Consider the following 24,565-nt stretch of genomic DNA (forward strand, 5'->3'; position numbering starts at 1 on the left):
TATCGGGGTTATTATAAGAACCGAGCAGCTTATGAACGGGTGTCTGGTGGCGTCTGCATATATGTCCTTCACACTCTGCACAGCGAGTCTGTCCCTCTCCAGACGCCCTTAGAGGCTGTCGCTGTACGCGTGTGGATGCCACAGGCTGTTACCGTCTGCAGTGTTTACATTCCACCGGATGGTGATGTCTCGCAGCATGTCCTGGCTGCACTGGTCGCCCAATTGCCGCCACCTTTCTTGCTCTTGGGCGACTTCAACGCCCATAACCCTCTGTGGGGTGGGTCAGTGGCAACAGGTCGAGGCGCCATCGTTGAGGGTTTCTTGTCGCAGCTCGATCTCTCGCTGTTAAATGATGGTGCCTTCACACACTTCAGTGTGGCGCATGGCACCTACTCCGCCATTGACCTTTCAATCTGTAGCCATAGCCTCTTACCGTCTGTCCAATGGAGTGTGCATGACGACCTGTGTGGTAGTGACCACTTTCCGATCTTTTTGTCACTACCACAGCGCCACTCTTCTGGGCGCCCTAGCAGATGGGCTATGAATAAGGCTGACTGGGACTTGTTCTCCTCCACTGCCGCTTTTGAGCCTCTCTCTACTGATGACATTGATGCGGTGGTTCAATCGGTCACCACCGGCATCGTTACTGCCGCCGAATCAGCCATTCCCCGTTGTTCTGGGTCCCCTCGGCGGCGGACTGTGCCTTGGTGGTCACCTGAGATCGCTGAAGCGATTAAAGATCGCCGGCGGGCGCTCCAGCGTCACAAGCGACATCCCTCCATCGACCACCTTATCGCCTTCAAACGGCTGCGTGCGCGGGCCCGCCTCCTTATCTGCCAAGGCAAGAAGGAGTGCTGGGAGCGGTATGTATCCACCATTGGCCTCCATGTCACTCCATCGCAGGTCTGGGCCAAGATTCGACGCGTCTACGGCCATCGGACCCCTGCCAGCGTCCCTGCGCTCTCACTGAATGGAGCAGTTTGTACTGACTCCGACGTCATTGCAAATCGCTTAGCAGAGCATTTTGCTATGAGTTCCGCCTCTGCGAATTACCCCCAGGCCTTCCGCTCCATTAAAGAGCGGATGGAACGTCGGAGCCTTTCGTTTCGCACCAATCACCTAGAATCTTACAATGCTCCATTTAGTGAGTGGGAATTTCGCAGTGCCCTAGCTGCTTGCCCTGATACCGCTCCTGGGCCAGATGGCATCCACTGTCAGATGCTGAAACACCTTTCAGTGGACTGCCAGCGGCGCCTTCTCGATCTTTACAACCGTCTTTGGGTCGAGGGGGAGTTTCCGTCGCAATGGCGGGAAGGCATTGTCATCCCCGTTTTGAAACCTGGAAAGAACCCGCTGGAGGTGGACAGCTACCGTCCCATTAGCCTCACCAACGTTCTTTGCAAGTTGCTTGAACGGATGGTGAGCCGGCGCTTGAATTGGGTACTGGAGTCTCGGGGCCTTCTGGCTCCGTCTCAGGGTGGGTTCCGTAAAGGCCGCTCCGCCACCGACAATCTGGTGAGCCTAGAGTCGGCCATCCGTACTGCCTTTGCCCGCCGTCAGCACCTGGTCGCTGTCTTTTTCGACATGCGGAAGGCATACGATACGACATGGCATCATCACATCCTTTCTACGCTTCATGGATGGGGTCTTCGGGGTCCTCTGCCGATTTTTATCCGCAATTTTCTGTCGTGTCGTACCTTCCGCGTGCAAGTCGCGGCCTCGTATAGTTCCTCCCACGTCCAGGAGAACGGTGTGCCACAGGGTTCTGTTTTAAGTGTCTGTCTGTTTTTAATAGCCATTAACGGGCTTGCTGCGGCCGTGGGAAATTCTGTCTCCGCTTCCCTGTATGCTGACGACTTCTGCCTTTATTACAGCTCTACTGGCATTGCAGCGGTTGAACGTCAGCTACAGGGCGCTATCCGCAAGGCGCAGTCTTGGGCTGTAGCGCATGGGTTTCAGTTTTCGGCAGCCAAGACCCGCGTTATGCATTTCTGCCGGCGCCGAACAGTCCATCCTGAGCCGCAGCTTTATCTTGCCGACGAACTGCTTGCTGTGGTGGAGACCCACAGGTTTTTGGGGGTGGTTTTCGATGCCCGGTTGACTTGGCTGCCTCATATCCGGCAGCTCAAACAGGCGTGTTGGCGGCATCTCAATGCTCTGCGCTGTTTGAGCCACACCCGCTGGGGCGCCGACCGCTCTACCCTGTTACGGCTCTACCAGGCGCTCATCCAGTCCCGCCTGGATTATGGGAGCCTGGCTTATGGCTCAGCATCCCCACCTGCGTTACGGGTGCTGGACCCAATTCTCCACAGCGGGATACGCCTTGCCACTGGTGCTTTCCGCACCAGCCCTGTGGACAGCGTACTAGTGGAGGCAGGTGTACCTCCACTGCGGTTCCGACGCCAACGTTTGCTGGCCGCTTATACTGCCCATGTTCTAAGCTCGCCCGGGCATCCTAACTATCGTCTCCTGTTCCCGCGATCGGTCATCCGTCTGCCAGAACGTCGGCCCCGGTCTGGTTGTACAATAGCGGTCCGCGTCAAAGAGCTTCTCTCTGGGCTTCGGGTTTTCACTGTTCCACCTCCTTTCCGGGCTACTTTGCATACACCCCCATGGTGTGTTCGTCGCCCTTGCCTTCGGCTCGACTTGGCACAGTGCCCGAAGGACTCAGTCCCTCCAGAGGCCTTCCGCCGCCGCTTTCATTCCATCCTGGCCACGTATCAGGGCTCTGGCATTGTTTACACCGACGGCTCGATGGTTGCTGGTCGAGTCGGTTATGCGCTAACTCTAGGGGACCATTCCGAACAACGTTCCTTGCCGGATGGCTGCAGCGTTTACACTGCTGAGCTGGTCGCCATCTTTCGTGCCCTACAGCATATCCGCTTCTGCTCAGGTGAGTCCTTCGTTATCTGTAGCGATTCCCTGAGTGGTTTACGAGCTCTCGACCAGTGTTTCCCTCGTTCTCGTCTGGTGATGGCTATCCAAGAGTCTCTGCATACTCTTGCCCGTAGCGGCCGCTCTGTGGTCTTTGTGTGGACCCCCGGTCATATCGGTATCCCGGGTAACGAACATGTTGACCGCCTGGCAAAAGAGGCCACCAGTAAGCCATCTCTGGACGTTGGCCTCCCAGAGACTGATTTGCGGGCAGTCTTCCGCCGCAAAATCTTGGCGCTATGGGACGATGAATGGCGCGAACTGACAACGCGCAATAAACTCCGTGATGTCAAGGAGACGACGGCTGTGTGGCGGTCATCCCTGCGAGCCACTCGCAGGGACTCAGTAGTTCTTTGCCGGCTCCGCATTGGCCACTCCCGGCTGACACACAGTCATTTACTGCGCCGGGAGGACCCTCCTCTATGTCGCTGTGGGGCTGCTTTGACAGTGGCCCACATTTTGATGGCCTGCCCACTTTTAGCTGTGGTCAGGCAGACATTTGCGCTGCCTGATACGCTCCCTGCCCTTTTAACAGACGACTCCACTATGGCTGACTTAGTTTTACGTTTTATTCGGGCAGGGGGATTTTATCATTTAATCTGAGTGTTTCTGTTTTATTTTATTGTTTTGTGTTGATTCTGGCCTTTGGCCTATGATTTTAAACTGATTTTTTTAAATGTGTTTCTCAGTGGTTGACTTTTCCTTTTTTATTTCTATGGTCGGCCAACCACCGTCACACTCTGTGTGGTTTTAGTTCGTTTTGTCTTGTCTTTGTCTGAGTTTCTCTTGTTCTGTTTCGTCTGTGTTCTATTCTGTTCCTCGTTTTTATTCTCTGTGGGTGTTCTTTGTCTTTGGAATAAGGGACCGATGACCGTAGCAGTCTGGTCCCTTTGATCCCCCAAACCAACCCAACCCCAAGAATTTCACACGTTCTTTGGCTTTTCTATATCGATTTGAGTGACACTAGAGTATAATCTTTAACCCTTCTTGCACCTGAAGAAACTTTACTTGAATTTGTGATGTATTTTGTTTTATTTTCAGTACAAAGAAGGGATATTGTCTATATTTTCTCAAATTTAATGATAAGTCTTTTACATTACGGCACTTTTATGTACACCAGAAAATGTTTTTGGCAGATTTACATTGATTGCCCTTACAGGTGTAAAACTTACACGAATTTTTTTTTTATTTGTTCCATAGTGGTACACAAAGATGAAGGACTTCTGGGCCATATATATTGTGACTTTTATGAAAGACCAGGAAAACCAAATCAGGACTGCCATTTCACTATTCGAGGTGGAAAGGAGTTACCTGATGGATCTTACCAGGTAAATATAGATACCTGTGGCTAAGGACAGTTTAATGTAGACATTTGGTTACTTCATATTTCGTACTGAAGATAACATGAGTGAGTAATTAATTGTTGTTATGTATCTAATGCTGTGCTCACCTCTGCTTACCTTATATATTGAGTCACTCTTGTAATCAGATGTTGGTAATCATATTTAGATGTGGCCAGCTATGCTGGCAATCTCAATATGGAACTGATAGATGTATTGGTTAAGCAAATGTGCCATTCCATGAATTCCGAGTAATGCTCAGTAGGTTTAGTTTGTGTGTAATGTTTCTACATGCCTGTTTGTGGCTCAACGGTCATCTTTATGGTGAATTGCTACCTATCCTCATTAGTATTGATTCTCAGAGTATTTGCACAAGTGATCTGTTGCATGGATTGATCACTGCGGTCTCATTTCATCAACATCATTTTCTGTGACACATGAATAGCTAGCCACACGAGTAGACTTCACAATAGGCCAAAACTGCAGTTTGTCTATGGACAAGAACACGCTTTTTGTAGAACGTAATCTGAACACAAAAGTACACATATAAAAATTTGTTATATTCATTGGGGTTGAGAACCAGAACATCTCCAGTATGCACAATGCATAAAAATCAAAGAAATAGTGTATTTGGGTGAATGAATAAAGCAGTACGTACTGCATTATGAAAGTGAAGTGAGAAGCTGCAATGTAAAAAGAAATATAAACTGCGCCAATCATGGAGGCATGCTGGTTGCAGCAAGGTAATGGCCTGTTATACTTTTAATGTAGTGTATAAGAACCTTTGTTTCATTATAATATTATGCAGACAATAAATAGTATGCTAAGAATGTTTTTCTATTATGCTACTGTATCCTTCTGCAAACAGCAGTGTGAAAATTATTGTGTTGATAGGCAGGCAGAAGATCACAAATGTGTACATTTTTCAGTGAAGGTTGAAAAAGTGTGTATTTGTAGTAATCTACAGGGAGTGTACGACATGTTGCCAGGAGAATTGCAGGCAAGTTTGTCACATTTTCTAAGAGTACCAGTTATTATCACATGTTGAATTACAGGTGGATAGTAATGATTTCCATATATTTAATGACAGATGAAAGAGCCAATCACTGTAACAAACGTATATTTAGCTGCTCCATGACTCATGTGCAGTATGAAAGTTGTGGTGTGTGTGTGTGTGTGTGTGTGTGTGTGTGTGTGTGTTTTGACTATTGAGGTGTAAAGCACAAATTCCTGTAGAAAATTCATTAAATAATTGAAGTTTTGGGGTGTAATTGTAATATCTCCTTCAGAGATATGTATTTATAAGTCATTGTTTGTGTTTTTATTATTTCTCCCAACTAAATTTGTCACCTTAAGGGATACATTTGTGTTATTGTTAGTGGGATGTACTTGACTCTTCACGTAATTTGACTGTTTTCTTTAACTATATCCTTTTATTATACCCCAGCGATATTAATTACTATTATTTATCTTCATCATAGCATTTTAATCTACTGTGTGTCCCACATAAAGCTGGTACGCTGCACACCCGAGATTCAAGTAACAATGAACTAACTAAAAAAGAGTAGATAATACTAATGTTAAAAAGACATGTAGCTACCATTTTGTAAGAAATGTTAAAAGTGGCGGCCATTGTCATCCAGGTTTCAATGACTTCTATGATGTCATTACTAGCAACACGCTGTAATTCTGTATGTTTGATGTTGTTTGCTTCTCTAGTAATGTTCCACTTAAGACAGTCTATCGTAAGTGGATTGTCAGCATACACTCTGCTTTTTAGAGTGCCTCATAAATAAAAATCACACAATGTTAAATCGGGATTTTGGAGCCCAGAGACGTGTACTGATAAGTCTGCCTTCAGAGAACACATTGGTGATGTGGATCATATATAGGTTGGATGTATGAGGACTTGCTTCATCTCGTTGGAATACTGCATTGGCACTGTTTAAGGTTTAATGGAAAAATATGGGCCAATAATGTGAATGCCGGACAACTGAATGGAGAGGTTCTTCATGCAGAATATGTGGGTTGTCCTACAATCAGTAGCTGCAATTCTTAGAATTTACATAACCTGACAAATGAAACCAGGCCACATCTGACACAATGTAAAGCAAGGGGTCCAAGTAATCGCAAGCAATTGGTGTTAACAGCCAGTTAGAATAATGAACTTTTTTTTTACAGCAAATTTCAACTCTGGAACGCACTCACAAGACAGGCTTTTAATTTCATATCTTTTAGTACACGATGACATGATGTATGAGATACACCAGCCTGCTGCAGTAACCTTCTCACTGACTTGTGAGGACTTTTCGTAATGTTTGTGCGAATTCTGTCTGTAGTTCCAAGGGTACTCATTGTCAGTCGCCTATGCCTCTGCACATTCTGGACAGTTCCTATGGCCCTCCATTCCTTGTACAAATCTTGAATAATGCAGGTTGGGGGAGTTTCCTACAGGGTACTTCAGTTGAAATATTTCTTTACATTTCTCAATGGAGCCTGTCTGTATGTAAAACTTCACAATATCTGTCCCATGAGGTACTCTATATCTGTTCATCAATAAAATGTCCAACAATAATCCTTCAAGTACCATAAGTGTACTAAAACTTAGCACTGTATGTTCCCCAAATGCTTTGTATGTGCTTTAGCACATTAACCTGCCTTACCCACAGTGCTGTAGATGTGCCGTTGCTCAGATACCTGTGTACTGTGGACGTATTAACACTCACAGATGTATTTTTGTTATGACCTCCAAGTAGTTGTTTAAAATTCAGGTTGTGTTGTTGAAGTATTTGGTATGAAACACACTGGAAGATTAAGACTGTGTGCTGGACTGCGACTAAAACTTGGGACCTTTTCCTTTTGTGGGCAAGTGATCTACTGAACGATCTACCCAAGCACGATTCATGACCCACCCTCACAGCTTTACTTTTGCCAGTACCTTGTCTACTACCTTAAAAACTTCACAAAAGTTCTCCCGTGAAACTTGCAAAACTAGCACTCCTAGAAGAAAGGATATTGCGGAGACATGACTTGGCCACAACTTGAGGATGTCCCCAGAATGAATTAAGCTGTGAGGATAGGTTGTGAGTCATGCTTGGGCACCAAGTGAGTAGAGCACTTGCTCATGAAGGTCCCAAGTTTGAATCTCAGCCTGGTACACTGTTTTAATCTGCCAAGAAGTTTCTTACCAGTGTACACTGTGCTGCAGAATGAAAATGTCATTCTGAACATTTGCTAGTCTGAACCGTGACTGACATTACTTGAATAGTTGTACTGTCTCATAATAACTGAACTTGATGTTACAAGCAATTACAGCTGTCCATGTGCCATCAGTTGTACTTCAGATGTTTGATAAGCTACTAAATAGGGTGAGAGAATGTGTGTCATTGTGACTTGTTTTACATGTTGAATACATTACAGATAATTAATATGCTCACTTTGCTACAGTCTAAGGAACAAATAGTCACTAAACTCTTCCAAACAGGTCTTTTTCAGCAAAGTGAAAAATTGTTGTTACTGTTTGCAATAATTGCTGGTGTGATAGAACTCTAATGCTCTTGATTAACTCCTTTATTGTGCAGTATGGAAGACATTACTTAAACACTGACACAATCAAAATAATAGCCCGACTGTGACAAGCAAGGTCATCAAATGATCAACTTTAACAAGTTCACAAGGAAGATTCATCTATGCCCGTAATACAAAACTGAGAATCATCATTGAAATCTATGTGCACATATTCAAGAAAGAAACCAAAATCACGCTTTCCAGTCCAATAATGAAAGCCAGTCTGACATATGATATGACACAAACATAAAAAGAGCAGTGTTATAGAGCTATGACATTGACCCATATATGCTAGCTATGGATTACAGTGTTTGCCAGTGAGACCTAATTCCTGGAGCATGGTATCACCAGCAGTCATTTGTGATTTCTCTAGCCAATCTTGGCATGTTGCAGTAGGCAGTCTATCGACCATTCTACATTGGATATGAGAAGAGCAGTATTACAGATGGTTAGTGTATCATACAAGTAGAATGTTAAATGATGCTGTACACAACAAAACATCTTAAAGTAAACTTTGTTACGGATTATTCCCAGTCCCAGCAAACATAACAAATTGTAAAATTTGCACCTTATCAAACACTGGCCTCAGATGATAAATCTAAAATTATCTGCTTAATTATTGACAGATTTATTCATTATTAGAGTTAGTACCATGAGGAATGCCTGTGAAATATCAGGTAATATGTTTGGGTTGCAAAGAAGTGACAGATAACAGATTAAATGAAGTGAAAGTAGTACTTCATTTTTGTTACAAGCTTGAAAAATAATTTCAAAAACTGCCAGTAAGTGCATTATTATGAATCTCGAAAAGAATTTTTACACTTCTGTGAGTTATGCTATACAATAACTTGTTTATTATGAACTTCAAAGTCAGAAATTAACTATTTGAGTAATGTTTATGGTCACAGTACTTATTTTGCCTTGAACAACAAGACTTGCTAGCTCTTCAGACATATTCAACACCGACCAAAGCAGGCTGCTTAAGTAACTTTGCAACAGGTAGAAGCCCAAATTCAAGTCATTCAGAGCATGTGAGCAGATTAGACCATAGTTGCTTAGCACTTTATACAGTATGCAATAAGTTTGTCTGCAGCAATTAAAGGATTAATGTGTATTTCCTTTCCTGACATAGGTGCTTCACCAACAATTCTAAAGCCTGTCCGCTTTTGACATATTTGACCCTGCATTAACATCAAGTTGCATAAATTGCGATTTCAGTTCATCATACAATTTTACTGGGTCAGTTTCTAGTTCGCACAAATCCATTTTTGTTTAATTTTTGCTATATGCTGTGATGACTACTAGTTGATTGTTCTGCCTCATCTTAGCAGTTTCCTTCGATATTGTTTCTTGTAATACCTTTGTAGGCTCTTTTTTTCTCTTTTGATTGCAAATAGCAACATGGTTAAGTGAAAAATGTAATAATCAAATTAATTGAACGTTTAACTTATCTTGATCGTAAGACCTATCAGTTAATTGCTTTAGTGGCCACACTTTCGGCAAGCTGCAGTGCCACTACAACTTAGTCGGCTGGGACAGTAGCTGTGCAGGTGTGTGTGTGTTCTGTACTATTTATCACTGAATAAGGACATCATTTGAAAACTTAGCTATGTTTTCAGTCTTTACATGGCTATCAAACACTTACTTCAACTATATGGCTCATTGTTACCTTTACTTCTTCCATTGTAGAATTATTGATGGGTTGGTTTGTGGGATTGAAGGGACCATAGAATTATTGTTCATTAACATATGAAATAACTCAGTATCCATGAAATGTATTTATAGTTGTGAATGTAGGCAACCATCAGCGGTATAATTGAATGATGACAATGAAAATTTGAGCTGGACGGGACTCAAACTAGGATTTTCCACTTATTGCAATTAGTCGCCTTACCATTACGCTATCATTGCACACTTCATCACCAGACCCAAACTTCCATGTCATCAACTGTGTGTCTGTATCCTGCACCTGTACATCTATTACGTATATTCATGTACAGGTGAGACATTTTTATTAAAGGTCACTTGCCTGGTGTTGGCAGATAGATATGATATTGCAGGGCCTGTGTTGTTCAGAAGTATGATGCAATGCTACTTTGGAAATGCATGCATGTCTGAAGGAACAGGCACTGCAGTGACTACAGTTGTTTTGACACACATGAAATGTATTCACAATTGCGAATATGGACAATAATCAGCTGTGTAACGGAACAATGACAATGGAAAAGTTGCTGCTGACTGGGACTCGAACCTTGATTTCCCACTTATTCTTTCATATTTTGTTAACCATGTGTCTATAACCTGTACTTGTACATCCATTATGTTTATTTCTGTACATGGGAAACATTTTAATTGAAAGTTGCTGACCTGGTGTTACCAAATGAATACGATATTGCAGTGCCTGTGTTGTTTAGGAGTATGATGCGATGTTCCTTTGGATATGCATGCATAACGAGTATTTATGTGGACTTGGCCCTACATTGTTTTGCCGCAGCAGTGGTTTCTGTTGAATAAGTCACAACAAAACCATAGTTTGAATGTGAAGTAAACAGGTCATCGATGCTGCAGTGGCCCCACCTTTCTGCTACATTTCTGATATTCCAACTCTGGTTCCTCAGGTGCCCATTAATGTGGTTCTTGCCTGGTGATGTAGCAGCAGTTCTTGTCATATCAGCTAGTATTACGTGATGTAACAATGTCCATCAACTCTGGTCTGACCTCGTCCATGGCTTGTCATGTGAGCCATAGCAGCACTCAGTTGTGCCCAGTACATTATTTTGCCATGCCACAATATTTTGTTTTTAAAAATTAATATGTTCTCAAATTTATCAACTTTACAGAATCCTGTTGTTGTACTGATGCTGAACTTACCTACTCCACGATGGTCAAGCCCCAGCTTGTTGACACCTAGCATGGTTGATAATTTGTTCCATGAGGTGGGACATGCCATGCACTCGATGCTTGCTCGTACAAAGTATCAGCATGTTACTGGAACTCGCTGCAGTACTGACTTTGCTGAAGTTCCTTCTGTATTGATGGAATATTTTGCTGCAGATCCTAGGGTTTGTACATTTTCGGTTTATTATCATTTCCACTCTGTGAGTACTATAATTTTTCTCAATTACTGTTGGTATGTGTGATGTATTCTGCTGCTGAAAACTTGTAATTTTACTTTGTTATGAGCTTATGTATTAGAGTAAACTATGTTTGGGTAGTGGCTGCAACTAACAGTGTGTAAACAGGCAGATACTGCAGGGATGATATGTGCTGTTTGCTCATTGTTTGAATTGTAATGAATAAGATCAAACATTAGACAGACATCTACATATAACAGCTTTCTGATAATTTCTGAGAATTGTCTCATTGGACAAAATGCACATTGGAAATAGAGTGAAAAAGACATTGTTCTACAAGTACAGGATAGTGTGCACTGAGTTTGGCAGCCTAAGATTTTTTCATACTACCAATATTGTTTTCAGGCATAAGCTGTGATGTGTTTTTATTGAGTATCCATTTAAACACTTTTACACTGGAATGTATTTACACATTCTCATAATACAAGTCGTAGCCAAATTATTTACTGCTGATTTGTTATTCTAGATACCATCGAAGTACAGAAAACCTTTTATTCTTTAGCATTGGTTTACAGTACAGTTCATAAGTGTTCTGTCACAGAAATGTTATTTCATTGTTTAGAACAGAGCTTTGTTTTAAACGCCGTATATTGGGTTTATAGGAAATTAAACTATTACCCGAAGTAGTGACTTATGCTTAATAACAAAGTCCTGTTATGTAGGGAGCCTATATGCAGAGAGAGAGAGAGAGAGAGAGAGAGAGAGAGAGAGAGAGAGAGAGAGAGAGGGGGGGGGGGGGCAATGATCCGTGGACACAGATAATTTTGTCAAGTGGCCACCATGTTTTTTCCAGAATTCATATGGAATTACTGTACCTGTTGACTATCACAAGACATGTATTTGACATGTGGTAGGTCAGCGGAACTTGTAGCTTGGTGTTTTGTGTATGGCTACTAAATGTTCAATATTGGGTAAATTAAAGTGTGGTGCGATGCAAGTGTACAAGCCATTTCTTACAGGGTTCTGAAAAAATAGGAATCGACCAACAAAAAATGAGTTTCATTTGTATTATTTCAGAAGCTCTGAAGTGAATTCATATTTTCTTGCTTGGATATTCATTGTTGACATTAGTAGCCTTTAAGCTTTATGTATATTTTTCCCCTCTCAGCATATTTGCAGTTTCGATGAGGTCATTGTGGATGTTCAATGAGATCATTGCCGATAAAAATTATGATTCAGTATTTGTTAATTGACATTTCCTACTGCTAAAATAACTGTATAAAGGCTATTTGGTAGTAAAAAGGTCACTTTTCTTTTTGTTTTTCTGCTAGCAGCATACAAATTTTACATCCCAAACATCGACAGTGCTTTGAAGAACAATTGATACTACAAAATATTGACATCAGAGCACCAAGTACATACTTCACACAGAAAAGAATAAATCGTCGTTTTCCACAACTTTCCTTTATGATTCACCTCTTCCTGCTTAACATTCAGTGACCACTGTTTCTGTCTTGTAAATACCAGCATCATGAAGCCAACTTCACTTCGGATTTTATAATCATAGTGGCATGACATGGCATTGCTCTTGATTGTCTGTCATAAAGAGGTAAATAAGTTTAGTTATATTTAGTAAATTCCCCTCAATCAACATTTTATCTACAAAAACTGGTGTGTAAAGCCAACTTGATACTTATTGCTGCAGATACGTCTTACAGTTTGCCTTTTTTTAAATCAATATTAAATTACATTAACTGAACTGACAAAGCACATGCAGAAGTGTACCAATACTTACTGTATTTCTGTCTGCAAATCTTGGGAACATTATAATTTAGTTCAGAATAGCACCGCGCACACTAAGACAACAAAAGTAATCACAAGACAGGAAAAAAAACATGGTGTTGTGAGCTCTCAGCCAATCCGTGCTGCATTGACCTCTCTCCCCCTTTCTCTTTTTCCACCCTCCCTCTCGCCCCTCCCCTCCCTCTTGCCCCTCCCTCCCCTTCTCCCTCTCCCCCTCCCTCTCCCCCCTCCCCCTCTGTCCTCTCTACTCTCTCTTTCCCCCTCTCCCCATCACCCCCTCCCCCTCCCTCTCCTACTCACTCCCTCCCTCTCCTACTCACCCCCTCCCCCTCCCTCTCCTACTCCCCCCCTCCTCCCTCTCCTACTCCACCCTCCCCCTCCCTATCCCCCTCTCCCCCCCCCCCCTCCCTCTCTCTGTGCAGGTCTGGGGGTTAGAATAGGCCCGAGGTATTCCTGCCTGTCATAAGAGGCAACTAAAGGGAGTCTCTCACATTTCAGCCTTTATGTCGTCGTCCTCTGTAGTGTTTGACGGCCATTTCTCAAAATTTTGCCAAAGAGCAAGCCAATTGCGGAAAGATGCCTTCCATGGTGCATAGTGTCCATCATGTGCTGAGACCTCTTGCCTCCTTCGTTGACATGGATCTGCACTTCCGCTCATTCTCCAGCTGCTGGGTGAGGCCACCCTCCTGTGATGTAAAGCCATAGATCCCTCCCCTGATGCGGTGCTTTAAGTGCTGGAAGTTCTGCCATATGTCTTCATGCTGTACTTCCAGCATCACCTGTCGGGATTGGGGACGTCCTTCACATCCCAATACTCCCTGTGTCTCACCTCTCACATCTGTCAAGTTCAGAGAGCACCATTTGTCTTGCTGGACTGCAGGATTCTCCAGAAAGAAAGAAAAATAATGGAATACAAGACCCTGGACTGACTGGCCTACACTGAGGCTAAGAGAAGATATGAGAGGTTACATCCTGTGCATATGACGTCAACCTACACTGCTGCTACAACAACGGTTCTGCCATCTTCCATTCCACCACGTACAGTTGGCTCTCAGAGCCACAGACTCCACCTACTTCTGTAGCAACACCCCCCCCAACCATCGGGGACGATAGTCCCCACTTCTCAGCTGGAGAAGCGTAAGTCTTCTTTGGCTCCTCTTGCCAGGAAGGGATCCCTTCGGTCACTCCCTTCCCAGGTTCCTACCAGTGGCAAAGCTGACACTTGCCAGTGTCTGAAGCAATGACAGGTAGCTTGTTGTCGGGCTTCACGGTCCTCCTCAGTCCCTGAGACTGAATCAGTGAAGCCCTCCCAGCCAGACAAACCTAAGGAGCAGAGAGAGAAACCTAAAAAGAAAAAGACCCCCGAGAACCAAGGCACTGTGGTGGCACACACCCCACCACTACCTACATGCTCTGTGTCTGATGATGAGGTGGAGATTCTGGCATCCGCTGAGGACCTAGATCTCGCTGGGCCCTGAGGCACAATGGATGTCGATTGCACAGGTACTCATCTGGTGGCAGCAGGTGACCCTGAGGCGCAGACTGCCTCATTGAGTGTTTCATGCCTTCCCAGTCCCATGATCACGTAATCCTCCAGTGGAATTGCGGCAGTTTTTTCCATCACCTGGCTGAGCTACGGCAGCTGTGAAGCTTTACACCTGCTTTTTGCATTGCCTTCCAGGAAACATGGTTCCCGCAGCTATAAGGGGTATTACAGGAGCCTAGCGACTATAATAGTGTGTCAGGTGGAGTTTGCGTCTATGTCCTGAACTCAGTATGTAGTGAACCTGTGCCCCTTCAAATCCCTCTTGAAGCTGTGGCTGTCAGGATGAGGATGACGCAGGAAATAACTGTCTTCCTCCAGATGGTTTGTTGCAATACCCCTGAATGTATCGGTTGCACTGATTGATCAACTCCCTAAACCGTTCCTACTTTTGGGAGATTTTAACGCTCGTAACCCCTTGTTGGGTGGCACCATGCTTAGTGGCTGAGATAGGGAGGTTGAAAATTTACTGTCACAATTTGACCTCTGCCTCTTAAATACAGGTGCCCCCAAATATTTCAGTGTGACTAATGGCACACATTCGGCACCGAGCGAGGTGGTGCAGTGGTTAGACACTGGACTCACATTCGGGAGGATGACTGTTCAATCCCACGTCCGGCCATCCTGATTTAGGTTTTCCGTGATTTCCCTAAATCACTCCAGGCAAATGCCAGGATGGTTCCTTTCAAAGGGCACGGCCGACTTCCTTCCCCACCCTTCCCTAATCCGATGAGACTGATGACCTTGCTGTCTGGTCTCCTTCCCCAAACAACCAACCAACCAACACATTCGGCCATTGATCTCTCGGTTTGCAGTCGTGGTCTTCTCCCATCTATCCACTGGAGAGCACATGATGACGTGTGGTAGTGACCACTTGCTCATCTTCCTGTCACTCCCCCGGCGTCATGCCCTCGGACGCCTGCCCAGATGGGTTTTAAACAAGGCAGACTGGGAAGCCTTCACCTCTGCCGTCACTGCTGAATCTCCCCAACATGGTGCCATCGATATTGTCGTTGAGCAGGTCAGTACAATGATCGTTTCTACGGCGGAAAATGCAATCCCTTGTTCTTTAGGGTGCCCCCGGCAAAAGACAGTCCCTTGGTGGTCACCGGAAGTCACTGAGGCAATTAAAGAGTGTCGGTGAGCTCTACAGCGACATAAGCGGCACCCTTCCCTATAGCACCTCGGCTCCGCGCCCACATTCGCCAGCTTATAAAACGACACAAACAGGAGTGTTGGGAGAGGTACGTGTCGACCATTGGGTGCCATACATCACCTTCCCAAGCCTGGACAAAGATCAGAGATCTTTTTGGGTACCACACCCCAACAGGTGTCCCTGGCATTAACATCAATGAAGTGTTATCTACCGGCTCAAACACGATTGCCGAGCACTTTGCTGAGCATTATGCTCGAGCCTCTGAGTTGGAGAATTACCCCCCAGCCTTTCGCACCCTCAAACGGCGGATGGAAAAGAAAGTCCTCTCATTCATTACATGCCACAGTGAACCCTATAACGCCCCATTTACAGAGTGGGAGCTCCTCAGCACACTTGCAGGTTTCCCTGACACAGCTATTGGGCCGGATCGGATCCACAGTCAGATGATTAAACATCTCTCATCTGACTACAAGCAACATCTCCTTGTCATCTTCTACCGGATCTGGTGCGATGGCATCTTTCCATCGTAGTGGCGGGAGAGCACCATCATTCCGGTGCTCAAACCTGGTGAAAACCCACTTGGTATGGGTAGCTACCAGCTCATCAGCCTCACCAACTTCTTTTGTAAGCTGCTGGAACGTATCGTGTGTCATCGGTTGGGTTGGGTCCTGGAGTCACGTGGCCTACAGGCTCCATGTCAGGGCGGCTACCACCAGGGTTGCTCTACCACTGATAATCTTGTGTCCCTTGTGTCTGCCATCCGAACAGCCTTTTACAGACGCCAACATCTGGTTCCCATCTTTTTTTCATTAGCATAAAGCATACGACACAACTTGGCGACATCATATCCTTGCCACATTGTATGAGTGGGGTCTCCAGGGCCTCCTCCCAATTTTTAGCCAAAACTTCCTGTCGTCCCGTACTTTCCGTGTCCAAGTCGGTGCCTCCCATTGTTGCCCCTGTATTCAGGAGAAAGGCGTTCAGCAGGGCTACGTATTGAGTTTCTCTCTATTTTTAGTGGTTATTAACGGTCTAGCTGCAGTTGTAGGGTCGTCGGTATCACCTTCTCTGTATTCGGATGACATCTGAATTTCGTACTGCTCCTCCAGCACTGGTGCTGCTGAGTGGTACCCACAGGGAGCCATTCACAAGGTGCAGTCATGGGCTCTAGCCCACGGCTTCCAGTTTTCAGCCGCAAAGTCGTGTGTCATACATTTCTGTTCGCGTCGCACTGTTCATCCAGAACCAGAACTTAACCGTAATGACGATCCACTCACTGTAGTGGAGACATATCGATCCTTAGGACTGGTTTTCGACGCCTGATTGACTTCGCTACCTCACCTTTGTCAGCTTAAGCGGAAGTGCTGGCAGCACCTCAATGCCCTAAGGAACCCCAACTGGGTTGCAGATCTCTCTACGGTGCTGCAGCTCTACAGAGCCCTTGTTCAATCCTGCCTTGACTACGGGAGTCTCGTTTATAGTTCGGTGGCACCCTCAGCATTGCATTTACTTGACCCAGTGCACCACTGTGGTGTTCGCCTAGTGACGGGAGCATTTAGAATGAGTCCGGTGCAGTGTCCTGGTGGAGGCCGGAGTCCTTCCATTGAAGGTTAGGCAAGCACAACTGCTTGCAAACAGTTACGTTACATACACTCGTAGTTCTCCTACGCATCCAAATTACTGTCTCCTTTTCCCAACAATGGCGGTTCATCTCCCACATTGGTTGCCCAGGTCAGGGCATATGATTGCGGTTCGCGTCTGGTCCCTCCTGTCTGAACTGGAGTCCTTTCCATTACCACCTTTTTTCGACGTCCATTCACGTACACCTCAGTGGTGTACACCTAGGACACAGATTCTTCTGGACCTTTTCCATGGCCCTAAGGACTCCATTGACCCTGCAGCTCTCCTCTATCACTTCCTCTCAATTCTGAACATGTACCGGCACCATGAAGTGGTTTACACCAACAGCTCGATGGCTGATGATCACGTAGGCTTTGTGGATGTTCATGGAGGAAATATTGAATAGCACTCCTTGCCAGATGGTTGCAGTGTTTTCACTGCAGAGCTGGCGGCCATATCTCATGCTCTTGAGCACATCTGCTCATGCCCTGGCTAGTCATTTCCTGTATGTACTGACTCCTTGAGCAGCCTGCAAGCTATTGACCAGTGCTACCCTCACCATCCTTTGGTAGTGTCCATTCAGGAGTCCATCTATGCCCTGGAACGGCCCCATAGTTCAGTGGTGTTTGTGTGGACCCCAGGACATGTCGGAATCCCAGGCAACAAACTTGCCGACAAGCTGGCCAAACAGGCTACGCGGAAACTTGTTCTGGAGATGGGCGTCTCTGAAACTGACCTGCGTTCTGTCTTACACTTAAGGGTTTTTCGGCTTTGGGAGACGGAATGGCATAACAGTATGCACAACAAACTGCATGTCATTAAGGAGACTACGAATGTATGGAAGTCTTCCATGTGGTACTCTTGCAGGGAATCATTTGTCCTCAGCCGGCTCTGCATTGGCCTTATGTGGCTAACGCATGGTTACCTCCTCTGTCGCGAGGACCCACCTTAGTGGTGCTGTGGCTCACAAATGACAGTCGTCCGCCTCTTGCTGGATTGACCACTTTTAGCTGCTCTGCAGCAGACTTTTAACTTTCTCAGCACCCTACCTTTGGGCAACAATGCCTCAGCAGCAGCTTTATTTTTATGTTTTATTCGTGAGGGTATGCTTTATCATTTGATCTAAGTTTTAGCCCATGTCCTTTTTCTGTCTGTGTCCTCCACACTAGTGCTTTTAGGGTGGAGGTTTTAATGTGTTGCAGAGTGGTTGGCTTCTCCCTCTTATTCCCATGGTGAGCGAGCCATGGTAATCTGCTCTCTTGTTTTGATCTCTTCTACATGTTTCTTGGGTCTCTCTGTGGTTTTCTTGTCCGATTTTGTGCATTTTAGTGTTTGTTTGCTCTTCTGTCATTCTTGTGGTTTTCTCCTATCTTCCAGCTGTGTTTTGTATGTCTCAGTTATTTTACACCCACCGTTGTGGAATTATTTTAATCAGAACGAGGGACCGATGATCTAGCAGTTTGGGCCCTCCCCCCTCTTTTAACCCAACCAACCAATCCTCCCTCTCTCCCCCTTTCCCTCTCCCTATCCTTCCCATCCCTTCCCCTCCCCTCCCTCCCCCTCCCTCCCCCTCCCTCCCCCTCCCTCCCCCCTCCCTCCCTCCCTCCCTCCCTCCCCCTCCCTCCCCCTCCCTCCCCCTCCCTCCCTCCCCCTCCCTCCCTCCCCCCTCCCTCCCTCCCTCCCCCTCCCTCCCCCTCCCTCCCTCCCTCCCCCTCCCTCCCTCCCCCCTCCCTCCCCCCCTCCCTCCCCCTCCCTCCCTCCCCCCTCCCTCCCCCCCTCCCTCCCTCCCTCCCTCCCCCCCTCCCCCCTCCCCCTCCCTCCCTCCCTCCCCCCCTCCCCCCTCCCTCCCCCTCCCTCCCTCCCCCCTCCCTCCCTCCCCCTCCCTCCTCCCTCCCTCCTCCCTCCCTCCTCCCTCCCTCCCTCCCCCCTCCCTCCCTCCCCCCTCCCCCCTCCCTCCTCCCTCCCTCCCTCCCTCCTCCCTCCCTCCCTCCCCCCTCCCCCTCCCCCTCCCTCTCCCCTTCCTCCCTCCTCCCTACCTCCCTCCCCCCTCCCCCTCCCTCCCTCCCTCCTTCCCCCCTTCCCTCCCCCCCTCTCTCTCTCTCCCCCTCCCTCCCTCTCTCTCCCCCTCCCTCCCTCTCCCCCCTCTCTCTCTTTGTCTGTAATTGGTTCTCTAATGTACTGTACATGGAAATATTGCATATTGGGTTTAAAGCAAATGACTGCCAGAAGTGCTGCTATTGAATTGATACCAAAATTGACTGCATATAAGTGATAAACAAGCATGAATCTTTGAACTTCTGCAACTGTTGAAAGCTCCATAGGCAGTGCAGACATGAACTACTGTAATAGTCCATCATGTATGGAGCATAGAGACCTTCAAATTCTCTGAAAGAGCTCTGCAATCAAAGTGTTAATTATTACAGTTCAGTTAGGTGGATTACTTCCAGGTAGGAGATTTATTCAGGAATTATCAGTATCTTTTCTTTCAGTCTCTTTGGCTTGGATGCATATTTGTTTACATAATTTCACATCCTTTTAATGTGGATAATTGTTCACAGTAACATTTGCCTTGGACACGAACTTCTGTAAGAAACTGCAATGAGGTGTTGAAGTTTCAGTAGTTATCTGGGTACATTGTTAATCAGAGAATACTTTTTAAATAACTTGTCAGTTTGAATGGGAGTTTGATTTTGGTGGAAATTGAAAGTATTTGAATTTAATTGTTATATATTCTCCAGTTCAATAGTTCCAGTGCATGCATAAGTTACCAGCAGAAAAACTAAGTAAATAAAAGACGAGGAGGATCATTCACAGGATAACCCTGTCTCTGATGATCTAATAGGAGAGAAGTATATTGTTGATTGTGGTGTAATTTAATTGGATAAATAAAAAATCTACTCACCAAGCAGCTGCAGAACACCCACATAAAAGAAGGTTGTAATTAGGCAAGCTTTCATAGCCAGTGGCTCTGTCTGCAGGCAGTAGGGTTGAAGGGCAAGGAAGAGTGGCGAAGAAAAAGCACTGGAGAGGTCTAAGAAAAGGGGTAGATTTTGGGAAAGTCACGCAGAACTGCAGGTCAGGGGAGACAGGCTGCACGGAATGAGAAGGAAAAACTGGTTATTGGAGATTGCTTTGGACAGGATTTGAAAACCTGAGAGCTTATAGGTGGAAGACAGGACAGAGATTACTGTTTAAATGGCATGCATGAGCTAATAAGAGTGAAAAGCTAAGTGCATCGTATATAACAGCGGTGGGAGGGGGGGGGGGGGGAGCAGTGAAATATAGACATGTAAGATAATGAAAGCTGTAGAAAACTAAAATTGAGTGAAGAAAATGGTAGTTACTGTGAAGAAATGCCGAGATGGAAGAAATTAATGTAAATTAAGGCCAGGTGGGTGGCAAGAATCAAAGTAATGGTGTAGTGCTGGTATATGACATATGACGTGTCGTTTCACAGGAGGCTCCCCCTCCTCCGTGAAATGACACATGTTATGTAAACACTGTTCGGCCTTTTTCATTGGCATGACTACCACCAAATTATCAATTAGGATGAATGGGCAAATGCAGAGGGTGTACAGTGGCAACACGCAATATCCTGTTGCGGAGCACGTTCTACAACATGTCAATCACGGCCTTGGTGCCTGTTTCACCACATACACCATCTAGATTCTTCCTACAGACACCAGTTTCTCAGAACTCTGAAGTTGGAAACTAGCGCTACAGCATTACCTTCCACCCATCTGGCCTTCATCTACATTAATTTCTTCAGTTTCATCATTTCTTCACAGTAACTATTCTTTTCTTCACTCCATTTTAGTTTTCTACAGCTTTCATTGTCTTATCCATCTATTTTTCACTGCCCCCTCCCACCTCTTGTTACATACAATGCCCTTGGCTTTTCACTCTTATTAACTCATGCATGATGTTTAGACAGTAATTTCTGTCCTGCATATTACCCTGTCTTCCACCTTTAAGCTCTAAGGTTTTCAAATCTCATCTGATGCAGCCTCCAACAATCAGTCTTTCCTTCTCATCCCGTGCGGTAAGTCTCCTCTGACACACGGTTCTTGGTGACTTTCCTGAAATCTAACGTTTTTCCTAAACCTCTCCAGTCCTTTTCCTTCACCCCTCTTCCTTCCCCTTCTACCTTTCTGCCTGAAGAAGGAGCCACTTGCCTAATTACAACCTTCTTTTATGTGTGTGTTCTGCTGCTGATTAGTGAGTAGATTTTTTATCCATGCAGTTAAATTATTCTGTCAAAAACTGAATGTTTTCATTGTTTAGACACTCATGTGTAAGAAACACATGAGTGTCTAAAATACAGAAGGGTCTTTGTAAGTGGAGAATGTGAAACAAGTACTGAACCTTTAATATCTAGATTGAGAGACAGTTCATTTGCAATTTTCACTTTTTCTGAGGGTCTTAGGCAGGTCATGCAGGTAGATGCAACGTTAGTTGAATGTGGGCATGGGAACTGGGTTAGGACCATGGAATTAGAGAAAAATAGAGTGCTTTTAATTTTCTGCAATATAATTGTGCAGCAGTCCAGGCACAAGCACAGAATGTGAATAGTCCATTTCAGACTTTCTACAGTGCTTTATGATATTTATGAGTTACTAGATGCAGTTTTCTACCACATTCTCACGATATTAATGACCTGTGCATTGAAAATTCAAATTTTTTGCCAATATTCTTCATCAATTTATCTTTATTATGCTTTGTTTCTGATCACAGGTTGTACAGACATTTGCCAGACATTTTCAGACTCAAGAGAAAATGCCAGAAGACATGCTCATTCGTTTATGTGCATCAAAGCATTTGTTTGCTGCATCAGAAATGCAATTACAAGTGTTTTATTCAGCACTTGACCAATGCTATCACAGTCACCATCCATTACAGGGCTCAACAACAGATGTTCTAGCACAGCTTCAAAATAAATACTATGGAATACCATGTGTTGCCAATACAGTAAGTAATTCCTTTGTTCTAAGTACATTTGCTCTTACAACTGTAGTGTGGAATCAAGGGTTGTAATTAATATTGGTTAATAAAAAAGAAACAGTAATTGGATATAAATTTTAATACTGTAATTGTGTGGTAATGGGGAAAACCAACATTTTATATAACTGTAAATGGTGGTGATAAAAAAAGTGGAAGTAAAATTTTATGTCTAATACAACCATATTTCTGGAAGAGAACCATTCTTTCACGAATTCAATTTGAAATGCAGTGAGAACTTTGTACTATGGTAGAGATTGATGGTGGCATGAGTTAGAGCTATGAACAAGCTTAAAAAATTATAGCAATTTATGAATAGGTGTTCTCTTGTTGGAATGTAGTAGTAGCACTTAACTGAAATAAAGCCATGATTTTCTATATAAAACTCTTCTGAGATGACTGCAGGCTGGCAGCAGCAGCACTACTTCTTAACAGTGGAACCCAGGCTTACGCATTTCGTATTTTGTGACACTTCAGAATATATGCTAGAACATATTATCTTCATCGAGACACAGTTAGTAAGTGAGTGGGTAGAGGACTATGTAGAATAGAAGCAAGTTGTGACATCAGATGAAGCCCACTGTAACTTAGGTTAATACAGTGGTCGTCTTGCTGGTGACAGACATGTCTGATGAGATGAGCTGCCAGCTTATGCCATTGTCAGTCTTAGCTGGTATCAGTTACTGGTACTCTCAACAGTACCCCAACCACAAGCAAATTGTGGGTGGTGAATGCATATGCGCACTCAAAAAGAAACAAAATAGAGAACCCTGTATCATATCTACTTTCTGTAGTCTCATTCTGGAAAATCTAAGAATGTTTTACTAAAACCTTAAACATGTGTTGCCGAGAATCTTGTGGAATCATTCACAATATCTTGACACACACACTGTTTCTTCCTTTTGCCTCCTGAGTTGTAAGGTTATGTCCATGGTTGAGCATATGTAATAGTTGTCACTTGGTGTGATCCGTCATTCTTTATCAGAGGACTGCTAACCTGCCTCCACGGCCGGATCACCAGTCTTCACCAATACCCTGCACTACATTCCAAACACTTCTGCAGTGCGTAGTGAAGTGAGGGGATGTGTCAGTATTGTTGCTGAAATGTCCGTCTGAAGGGGACGTTAAGTATGTGAGCACCCCCCTCCTCTCTCTAGCCCCAACACACACAAATTCCAGGCATTTACACATATGCATGCAGGCAAGTCTCTTACTTTGCAAAGGAAAGATGCCTGCGGGCACAAAGGGCAGTGAAAACCTTTCCAGTTAGGTGGTTAAACCTTCCTTTCAGGATCTCTCAGCCATTCGTGCCATACACTTGAGTACTGGACCATTGTGTCCTGTAAAAGTAACACTTGTCCGTTGCTAGACTCATCAGTCATTTTGAGTCCATAAAACGATGAGTAGAAGATTAAATATCAGTGTCTGAAGGCATTAAAAGAAAACAGATTTTGTTCTGGCATTTGCCAGTAATAGACTGAAACTTTAATTTATTTACCTGTATCACCATTTTTGGTATAAAGATTTTGCCTTTGCTAACTGAAGGGTGATCTGTGCATCAAAGCTGAAATTAAATTGATGAGTATTTGCTTTACAGTATTTCATTTCCCTTTTCCAGACTTTCAGTACCAACAACCATGTTATATATTTTAGTGACTATGGTGTTGAAAATGTAAATGTGAAATGTAGGAACGGGAGGAAAAGGAAAGGAATGTGGTGGAAATGTGATGGCTAGTCACACTGGGCATTACAATAAGGCAATAGTGAAAGTTGAAAATGAGTGCTGGATTGGTATTCAAACCTGGATTTACCACTTCTTACGAGTCATGGCCTAACTGCTTTGGCCAGCCGGGCATGGTCCATGACCGATTCAAATTTCCAACTTACTGCACAATGCATTGTAGTGTCTCTCATCCATTAAACTCAGTACTCACAAATCCTGATTCCTGCAGGTATTTGGACAATATTTGTGCATTCGCACTGAAACAAATGTCGAGGAGCTGTCCTCTTCTTTTTTCAGAAATGTATGTATCTGAGTGGTACCTATTCTGTCAGACATGTCCGACAGTACAGACGTCCTTGATGACACAACTGGTACATACATGTAAACATGAAATGTAGGACCAGCTGCATCGTCACGAGTGAGGCCTGTTCTGTCGGACACAGATATATAAATTTATGTTAAAAATGTTTAAAGTTCAAATCATGAAGCACTAGGCAACTTCCAGATGCATCAATTAAGTGTTGGTCTGACTTCCAATCAGTGCTGATTCCCTATCATTGTAAACCTAACACGTGACTCACAGACCACTGAATCACAGCACTCCCACGTCTCATTTTAAAAAATCCATCAACTCACTTTACAAATTATATTTTCCTGGAGACATGTTGAGTCTCAACTTTATCTTCAATAATGTGAGAAGCTGAAGTAATAAATTAAAATTTGTGCCAAGGCTGGACTAGGACGCAGGTGTCCCGCTTACTAGGCAGATGTGTAATCCACTTCAATCACTCTGGCATTGTGGCTGAC

The 24,565-nt window shown here is 44.6% G+C and overlaps 1 protein-coding gene across 1 annotated transcript in view; it reads left to right on the forward strand.

Moving 5' to 3' along the window:
- Positions 1–24,565, forward strand: part of LOC126259788 (mitochondrial intermediate peptidase) — a 137,692-nt gene that overhangs the window by 105,096 nt on the left and 8,031 nt on the right. The window contains exons 8-10 of the mRNA XM_049956800.1: positions 4,135–4,262; positions 10,682–10,903; positions 21,772–22,005. Coding sequence (XP_049812757.1) covers positions 4,135–4,262; positions 10,682–10,903; positions 21,772–22,005 — 584 coding nt within the window. The remainder of the gene's footprint in view (positions 1–4,134; positions 4,263–10,681; positions 10,904–21,771; positions 22,006–24,565) is intronic.

This window comes from Schistocerca nitens, chromosome 1, assembly GCF_023898315.1.
Source record: "Schistocerca nitens isolate TAMUIC-IGC-003100 chromosome 1, iqSchNite1.1, whole genome shotgun sequence".
In the NCBI taxonomy this organism is placed as follows: domain Eukaryota; kingdom Metazoa; phylum Arthropoda; class Insecta; order Orthoptera; family Acrididae; genus Schistocerca; species Schistocerca nitens.